General features: G+C 39.6%; 1 protein-coding gene across 1 annotated transcript in view; it reads right to left on the reverse strand.

Annotated features, from left to right (window-relative positions):
- Positions 1-1,944: 1,944 nt before the first annotated feature.
- Positions 1,945-10,245, reverse strand: part of MAML2 (mastermind-like 2 (Drosophila)) — a 402,462-nt gene continuing 394,161 nt past the window's right edge. The window contains exon 6 of the mRNA XM_010862134.1: positions 1,945-6,261. Within this exon, the coding sequence (XP_010860436.1) occupies positions 5,243-6,261 (1,019 nt within the window). The 3' untranslated portion in view covers positions 1,945-5,242. The remainder of the gene's footprint in view (positions 6,262-10,245) is intronic.

Below are 10,245 nucleotides of genomic sequence, written 5' to 3' on the forward strand. Positions count from 1 at the left end.
GGAGAAGGGAATGGCAAACCACTTCAGTATTCTTGCCTTGAGAACCCCATGAACAGTATGAAAAGGCAAAATGCAGGTCAGAGATGACAGCATTTCATTTTAAAAATCTAATGTCATATGTTTTCTTAATTCTCATGGTGTGGTGTTTTAGTAATGTTATTATTGACAATGAAGTTAATAGTAGGGCATTACCTGTACTTCATCTGTTATAGGAACTTAGGAAGTGTATTTAAAAGATATACTGCCATTTAAAACTCACAAAAGTCCGTTATTATATATCCAGTGAAGTACACTACTCAAAGTATGGAATTTCTTCTCCCTGGTAGGCAAATATTTTATGAAATTCTATGATCTCACAAGAAAATGACCAATTACTATCACACCCCAGCTTTTGATTTTTAGGACTTGTTTTTAGTCAATGGGCACCTACATCTGTATTACCTTTCTATTTGTCTATAAACAATTTCTGGCTTATTTTTATGAAATCTCATTCTCATATGATTTAATTTTCAAGGAGAAGGATGCTTTGGTAAATAAAGTTGACTAGAAATCTGAAATTTTTCAAAAGGTTGATTGGACAGTGATTTCTGTATTTTGAAAGTGATGCTTTGAGTCTTTTTGGTTAAGTTTCCACTTAGCTTTGGAAAAGAATCAATCACAGAGTTTTAGAGTTGGGAAGAAATGAGAATCATCTCAGCCCCAAGTCCTCATTTTAGAGTGAGGAAACACAGCCACAGAGATATAAAATGGAAATAGCAGATAAACCGTTGAAGCCTGTGTACTACCTTTGGAAAGAACAGAGGAAGCAGCTGAGCTTTCTCTCTCTCTTCACTCATATGTCTACCCTCTTTCTTCTCAGGTATCCTTCCATCATACTAGGATTGATTTGATAATTTTAGAATTATATATTTCATCTTTATTTTTGTTGTCTTTTACTTTTTTTTTTTTTTGCACTTAAACTGTGTAGATTTTTTGGTATATGAATTACATCCCAATGTATCTTTTAAAAGTAAAGTAAGGTTATAAATCATTTGCATATTATATATGTTGAAAATATATTTCTCCATTTGTCTTAGACCAAGACAAGAATCCACCCTCAATGCAGGAGCTGAAGGACATGCAGGTTCGATTTCCTGGGTCAGGAAGATCTCCTGAAGGAGGGCCTAGTAACCCACTCCCGTATTCTTGCCTGGAGAGTCCCATGGACAGACGAGCCTGGCAGGCTACGGTCCATGGGGTTGCAAAGAGTTGGGCACGACTGAGCGACTTCCCTTTCACTTTTCACTTTCATTCATTGGAGAAGGAAATGGCAACCCACTCCAGTGTTCTTGCCTGGAGAACCCCAGGGACGGGGAGGCCTGGTGGGCTGTCGTCTATGGGGTCGCACAGAGTCGAACACGACTGAAGCGACTTAGCAGCAGCAGCAGCAGCAGGCAGGTAGGCAGTCTTTGTTTAGTACAGAAAAATTAAGTATTTGTGTGATGAAATCTGTTAATCTTTTTTTTGTTTTTTTATTGAAGGATAATTGCTTTACAGAATTTTGCTGTTTTCTGTCAAACCTCAACATTAGTCAGCCATAGGTATACATATGTCCCCTCCCTTTTGAACCTCCCTCCCATCTCCCTCCCCACCCCACCCCTCTAGGTTGATACAGAGCCCCTGTTTGAGTTTCCTGAGCCATCAGCAAATTCCCGTTGGCTATCTGTTTTACATATGGTAATGTAAGTTTCCATGTTACTCTTTCCATACATCTCACTCTCTCCTCTCCTCTCCCCATGACCATAAGTCTGTTCTCTATGTCTGTTTCTCCATTGTTGCCCTGTGAATAAATTCTTCAGTACCATTTTTCTAGATTCCATATACATGTGTTAGAATACAGCATTTATCTTTCTCTTTGATGCTGATTTTATTTGTTTACAACCTTCCAGAGTCATTGGACAGGCATTGGACATAAAATATCAATTTTATTATTGCTCCATTCATAATGCTAATAAAAAGGATAATGTCACACATCTTTTTTTGGCAGAGGGGGGAGGGACAATGGAACCCCAACAACATATTTCAACAGTTGAGCAAGAAAATTTAACAGAATGGTTTCCCTTGTCTCCTGCAAAGGCCCATCTTTCTCTCAATCTCCTTGACTCCCAAGAAGGACTGTGTAAATATGCTCAGTGAGACTGTGTTTACCTTGTTCGGTGTTCAGTCAGCCTGGCTGACCAAATGCCACACAGCAGGCCAGGCAAGGGTTTACTGTGCCTGAGAATTAGGCCATGTTTCTCCAGGATTTGGTAGCTGTTGTGGATGTGGGATCTTAATACAAACTTTCTAAGTGAAGTAAAGAATGTTGAAATGAGACAAGTCAACACTTCACTAGTAGTAGAAGCTTCCCAAAGAATAAATTTGCCCATCAGAACTTTCTGTGATAGTGTATTGTTGGTGACTGAAACATGATTTCATACAAGAGAACCACTTCGGAATTTTTTAAGCTATTTTTTTTTAACACATGAAATTATACACGATACAAAATGCTTGTCTTACAAGTTGAAAGCTTTACAGTTATGGGTACAGTTACAGTAATGCAAGTAATATTAGTGCATTCACTTAGAACAGAGTTATCTGTCTTCATTGGGCTTAACACAAAGCCAAGAATGAATTATTTGCTTAAATTACTTTCTAGTCTTTGAATTTAAAAAAAAAAGAAAAATTACTTCTACCTCATGGATACTGTGTCAGAATGATAAGCAGTGCCAACAATTAAGAAGTCTGGTATTTCTGTAAAAGGGAGACTGCATTCCCATAGCCTTTAAGTTGTAAATCCTGAAGTTTTGGCTGCAAATGTCTATCAAATCATCATTATCTCAGCTTACATCATCTTTGGTAATAGGCTGCCAACAAACAGAAACTATAGACTACACCGTTTTTTTCCAAAGAATCCTGTATTTTAATGAATAGCTGAATAAATAGACATTAATTATGAAATTCACATTAAGATAGAAGAAAATCCAAACATTCTGATTGCTTTATCTCTTAAATTTGATATCTACTACAAAAACATACTATTTATGTTAGGGTAAAAATAAGCTGAATCACAGGAGTGTAACTGGGACGTGCTGGCAGATATATATACAGTAACATGGAGGAGCCATAAAACAAAGTGTTCGTATGTACATAATTCTTCTGTACTTTTTTGCATGGAGCAACACTGATTTATAAAAATGGGAAGACACACAGTAGACCACATGCAACAAGGACCAATACACTGTGCACAGCAGAATAATCAAACAAGACGCAAGAGCTGTGGGTTTAAAAAAGGATTTGGGAGCAGGAAAAAAAAAGGAAAGAGTTGAAACCTGGAATGCTTTCTTATTGAGGTTTCAGAATATAAATTTGTCTAACAAGCCTCTTGATAGTTTTCAAAAGTTCCCACTTGACCATCTAGGGTGAAGAGTAAGAGCTAAAAATAAACCATCATATTATACAAAACTTTGTATATTAGCATACAAAAGGTAACAATTTACTTTTTGTATAAAATATAACCTTTTGATAGTATATTTATTTCACATATGTATAAATATAACCCAAAGAATATGCTTTAAGTATTTCTACCAAAATATTCTTTACAAAAGTTTACAAAACAAGTAATTTATTTATATTTACAACCTAGCACAGAAAAGATTCTGGGCCAGTGATGTTGGTATTGTGTAAAAGAAAGAGAGTGCTTCTAGACATTTTAAAGATCACAAGAGGGCTTTGCAGAACTTTCAAAATGTGTTCTTTCTAGAACAAGTATCTAAAGAGTTATTGAATGATTTCAGTTAAATATCTTTTGATACTTGAATACGTGAGTGTATAACTAAACAGGCTAAAGATAACCTGTGTTCCTCTGTAATGAGGAAAATGATAGTAATATTTTGCATACATCCCAAATCAGCGTACATCTTCCCCATTTTACAGCTGATCTGTTACAATTCAGCAGGAACTCTTTCTCTGATACAGTGCTCTGCCCTGAGGGAGAAAACCTGGATATGGAGGGCCCATCTAGCATGTGGCATGATTCATCACATCAGGGACAACAGAATGAGCAGACTGCTACGGACAGATCACATTCTATTTAGTTGTTCACCCAAATAATGTGTCTAAATAAGGCCAGATTGGTTTTTTTTTTTGTCTGAATTACACTTTCCTTCAAACCCTATGAAATAGATATGTACCCACCATCCCGAATTCTGACCTTTTGCTTCTTATCTTCAACCAAAACATGACACTTTATAATTTCAGTTTTGGTCTCCAAACTTCCTTTTCTTACAAATCAGTCTCTGACCATCAAAATAAGCAGAGCGGGCCAGGTTCGGTTTCACTCAGCGGGGATACTAACCAGCAGGCATCATCAACAATAAGCAACACCTCAGGTTATTTGTGGTTAATACATCTCCTTTAAAGCAATGCCCAGGGGAGTGAAATCTGATGCAGACTGGTATGCCCTAATATTTCAGTATGATTAGGACAGACCATAATTGAAGCTTAAGATTCAGAAACTGGGTTCAGAAACCGGTTGTGGAAAAAAGTTGACCAGCTCTGTGTTCCTGTTCCTCACTAGACACAGCATCTTGCTAAAGTACAGGATAGGTGGGAAAACTGAAAAAGTGAGGGATGAATCTGGGGAAGAAATTCTAGAGTCCACTGGATATTCTCTGTGTTCTCCAGTTTTCCCTTACTTAGGACACTGGTTACTCCAAACAAATCTATAACATTTCAACCTACCCTGGAAGTTTTAAGAAACCTAAATGAAAAGACGGAGTGGAGAGGTTAAACCACACATACATCTGTTGGAGCAGATTAAGGGATTTGTCGCTTGTTGCTTGGAACTAGTACCTCTGCATGACATGGGGTTCAAACAAGCTACAAGTTCTATTACTTTTCTTTCAGGGAGAAAAGGAGCTTGGGAAGCCTATTTTACACAACTAATTGTACATCAACATCATCGTTCTGTTTGGATAAACTGGATACTGTCCTGGGGTTTAGACAGGCAAAGGTGATCCCAATGTTTTACTTCCAGGTTTGAAATTTCAAACAAGCATTTGGACCAAGACGTTCACCACTACAGTTACTTTCTGCTTTCCATTTTTAAGCCAAGGTATCTTCCTAGAGTCCAACTAAAAGGCAACAGTTTGGCCTTTCCAGAGTCCTTGTAAAATACTGCCTTCTGCTGCTTGGAGTTTGTGAACTGTCTCCCTCTTCTCCTCTAGGAATTGTTCCCCAAGATTTCATCAAGATTGATGTCTTTCATCCAGTCATCATTACCAGGCTCTGTCTTCAATAAAGAATCGATGAAATCAGCATCACTGTTTAGGGCAGGGCCCATGTTATCAGTCTGCTGGTTGAGAAAGTCAAAAGCTAAGTCGTTGCCATGGTCAGTTCCTTGAAATGCCCTGGAACTTTGGTTGGGTGAAGGAAAACCGCCGGCTGCCAGGGAGGGTGGCTGGCTGACTGTCCTCGACTGGCTCAGCCCTGTCCCTGCCTGGTTCATAGTCGGCAAAAGCTGTGTGCTTAGCTGATTTGGTCTGAGATTCAGACTTCGGAGCGGACCCATGTTTTGTCCATTTAGTGTCTGGCTCATCTGGTTCATGGGTCTCATTTGCACTGCTGGTGTTAACTGATTAGAAGGAGCCACTGCTCTCTGGGAAAACTGCTGGCTACCTACCGCCTGTTGCAGTGACTGGTTTGGAGCATAGGCTGTAGTCGTGCCCGTGGGGAAGCGCACTCCTGCAGACTTCAGCGCCTCCTGTTGTTTGGCTGTTGCCTCTTGAGAGGCCCAGTTTGGCGTTGCTGTGTTGGATGTGATCATTACATTCGACGTTCTCTGTGCTGGCATGCTGGCCATGCTGTGGGTTAAATTTGGTCTTAATTGTTGCGAATTGCCAACAGATCCAGCTCCAAAAGTGGCCACATTATTATTATTATTATTACTGGGCCCTAAAGTGGGTGGCCGTGGCATCAGAGGGTTGTTTTGATTTGCTATCAGTTGGTTTGGGTTTCTTGGTTGGGTCAGTTGATTCATTCCTGAAGTGACGCTGTATGTGCTGGGTTGGCTGCAAGGCAGGTTCCCATATATCCCTATGTTCTGAACGGCTGTGGGTAAGGACGGCATTCGTGTCCCGTGAGAAGTAGACATGAGGCTGGAATTTGGAGTTAAGATGGTGTGCGTTGAAACTGGGTTTGCCAAAGCCTGGTTAGAGTTTAAACTCACTGTTGATGAGCCACCTAAGAAAAAGAAGATAATTATGTTAGTTCAAAACAGCAGGTTATCTCCTCTGTTACAGCAGTTGACAATAGCTTATCAGCTCTGAGACTGCCTCTGGGTGTAAGAACAAAGTAAGAGAAATAATCATCACAGCATACTACATAAAAGGAATAAGACAGCTTTTGGGGGGAAGTATCACCCTAAGTTATCCCTTGGTCAAGAGTTTACACATTATAGAAAAAAGACTGAAATAGAATGGTTCTATTTTTTAGACTTTACTCTCCTGGAAACACTGAGGAATGATAGTCAATCTTCCATTTTGAATTACCTTTACTCTGTTTCAAGACCAAAGACTACATCGTTGACTTCCCATCTGTTGTAAAATCCATGCTACTGGTTACCCCAGGGTCCAAATTAGAACATGTGGATGTATCTTATACATGGCTACTAGATCAATGGTCCAAATCTATGGCCTTGAAAATCACGTCCAGTTTTCATCTTTATCATCCCCACTCAAGAATTTGCCACAAGATGGGTAAATTCCCATCTCTTCAAACATTTGGAATTGAGTGTAATCCCTGCTCCAGTGATTATTTCCATACAGAGAATAGTCTGTTCTAGGAGGTATAGTTACCATGGCATTGTTATCCACACACCATGAGCTACTTCCACTCATGCCATTTCCTTCTCATATGATGCCCTTCTTACTGCACCAAGCCCTATCTTTTCTTCGAAGGCTCAGGCCAAGGTCCAGGCTCCTTCGTTAAGCTTTCCCTGATATTCCAGCCTCCTCTCTCAAGCAGCATTTGCTCTCTCAAGTTCTACGTAGCATTTAGCTTCAGTACTGGGAAATCCATGGAGCTGCAGTTGAGCCTACATCGATGCCTATAAATAAGGGATTGAATGTGGGACTGTTCAATCACAGCCTGCTAAATAGGGAGGCTCCACCTATCAGATAGTGATTGATCAATACACTGAAATCTTCCCGGCTTGGGGAGGTTAAAATCATCATGGGAAAGACATCTTGAGAGGTAAAAATGGAATGCCAGAAAGGTAAATAAAAGTGCCTGCTAGATGATAAGTTCCCTGAGAGAAAGAATTTTTGCCTGTTTTGTTAACTATCATATTCTCGAACTGTAGTGGATGGTGCATTCAATTGATAATTATTGAATGAATGAATGAGACAATGAAACAAAGCTATAACTTGGCAATCAGAAATACTGAGAAACAGATAATTAGACACATACGAAAATCAGAATGGCAGTGTGTGAAAAGAGAATGGCTGCAATTATAACCTGAGGCTATCCTCTACTGCTTGGGGACAGCTAGCATGGTACACACCCTGAAAGTCAGAAGTCCTTGCTGTTTGTTTAAAAATACCTGCTGCTAGACTACATTCCTCTTGAAGCAGGAGCAGTCTCTTGTGTCTTCTTGTATCTCCAGGTTTAGCACAGGGCCCTGTGTGTGTTTGCAGGGCAGTGTTTAATGAAGAGGGATCAGAGTCAGATAGGAGATACTTGGACAATAACTCAGAGTTCACAGGATGCTAATGCCATTAAGCAATATCATCTTGGTATCTGGAGGTTTCATGAAAAGGCAATTTCCATTATAGAAATGCTATGGAAACACTTCAGACACTTTAAAAATCACTCCCTGTAGATGCCCCCGATTTTAACAATATGCTCTGAAAAGGTATGTGAGTAGAGCTGTGTTTTGTGTTTTTTTCCAAAACATTTATTGTTAGGGTCACTTAAGTAGCAAACATCTGCGGTGACATTAGCATAGAATCAAATTTTCAAAAACTCAACTTAATTCAGTTTTCCAAAGGTGATAGCCTGTAGGAACAAAGTCTAGGATGATGGTTATAGAGTGAACATGCTGTATTAAGAGGACATCTTTCAAAAATTGATATATTTGGTTGGTGTTATTAAGTCTTTTTTTTTCTTTTCAAAATTTGTACCCTTTATTTAGGTTACTTTACACTCTTAAAAATTATTCATTTATTTATCAAATTATTTTTTAAACTGGAGTATAATTGCTTTACAGTGTATGCACACACACGTTAGTATTTATTAAAATTTATTAATTATTTATCATTTAAAGTATCTTTTAAATTAGAGTAGAAGTGCTTTACAATGTTGTCTTAGTTTCTGCTGTATGACATGAATCAGCTATGTATACATATATCCCCTTCTTCTCAAGCCTCCCTCCCACTCCCCCATCCTACCCCTCTTGAAAGCTATATTTTTAAACCATCAGAAAAGAAAGAATTTCCATAAAGATCACAAAATATTAATCACAGTTACTCTTTAGAGGCTCCTGATATGTGGTAGAAATTGTTCTAGGTGCTTTTCATACAGCATTTCTAAGATTAACATCTGGCCGAAGTGACAATTATTGTCCTGAGATTGAAATAAAGAATGTTAAAAGAGTTTGTGTTGTGCTTGATGTTTATTTCATTCTTAGAAGACATGGGAAATACAGCACTCTAGTGCAGTGATTCTTACCCGTCTGGGAGTTAGCAGCTAGACGCTAAGGATGCCTCCCTTACCAAACGCCCATATACACTGTGGAAGAGACTTAGAGGTCGAAATAACCAACCTCCATGTCTTCCTTAGAAACACAGCCTTCGTTTTGCAGCAATGTGTCCAGCTGAAAAGCCACAATTTGCAATCTTCTTTGCTGATGGGGTCAGGGTGGGGGGATCCATGTGAATAAATTCTGGCTAAAGGCAGAAGTTACTAGTTGAGTATCCCAAAAAAACCTACTTTTAAAAGGGAACCTGATTCCTTTGGAAGGCCATTTTACCTTTTCCCTTCTTTCATCTTTCTACCTGGAATATGGACACGAAGCTGGGTGATGTGGTAGCTACCAGGCAACCCTTACAATGGAAGCTACGTGCTCAAGAAGGCGGAATAGAAAACAAAGAAGCCTGGACCCCTGACAACACCATAGAGCCACCAGCCAGCCTCTCCCTGCTCTCACTGGGAATCTCATATGGCTGGGAAAAGAAAAGCCCAAACATTCGCTTCGAATGTGACATAATATTTCAAAGTGCGCTTAGCTTACCCCAAGCCCACTGGTGGGCTAAGAAGGCTGTGGTATAAGAAGCCATGCTCCAAATAAAACCCATCTTGTCATTCAACCTTCTTGAGGAGAGACTCAAACAGAGAATCCTGGTTTTGCCCTGAGGCAAAGCAATCTTAGAGAATGGAATACATATGTCCCATTCCTGACTTTAGTGGAAGGAGGCAATCTGGTGCATTTGAAGGAGTTTAAATAAACTAGAACGATATATTGATTACTACACTTAACAGGATCAGAAAATAGAAATGAACAGAAATATTCACAGCCCCTCCCTCTTTAGAGCATCTCCTTTATGGTTTCCTGGACAGATGAAGGTAACAGGTACAGCAGAGAGAATCTGGGACACTCAAGGACAAGCTTAATTTACATGAGAAGGTACAGAGTTCTGAACAGAAAAGACTGGAATAGATGCTGACTAGGAGAAAGCAGGGGCCACACAGGCTAGGTTTGAGAGAGGTTTTTTAGAGTTCAGAGAGTGGAAGGAGAGAGATTTTAGGGGTAGTATCTGTCATCTATATTGTATTGGGAGATCCTTTAAGAAGTTTTGCTTTATATATACATCAATTTAGTTCAGTCACTCAGTCATGTCCAACTCTTTGCGACCCCATGAACTGCAACACGCCAGTCCTCCCTGTCCATCACCAACTCCCGGAGTTTACCCAAACTCATATTGTTCAAGTCTGTGATGCCATCCAGCCATCTCATCCTCTGTCGTCCCCTTCTCCTCCTGCCCCCAATCCCTCCCAGCATCAGGGTCTTTTCCAATGAATCAACTCTTCGCATAAGGTGGCCAAAGTACTGGAGTTTAAGCTTTAGTATCAGTCCTTCCAATGAACATCCAGGACTAATCTTCATAATGGACTGGTTGGATCTTCTTGGAGTCCAAGGGACTCTCAAGAGTCTTCTCCAACACCACA

Source organism: Bison bison, unplaced genomic scaffold (assembly GCF_000754665.1).
Source record: "Bison bison bison isolate TAMUID 2011002044 unplaced genomic scaffold, Bison_UMD1.0 scf7180017864478, whole genome shotgun sequence".
Lineage (NCBI taxonomy): Eukaryota > Metazoa > Chordata > Mammalia > Artiodactyla > Bovidae > Bison > Bison bison.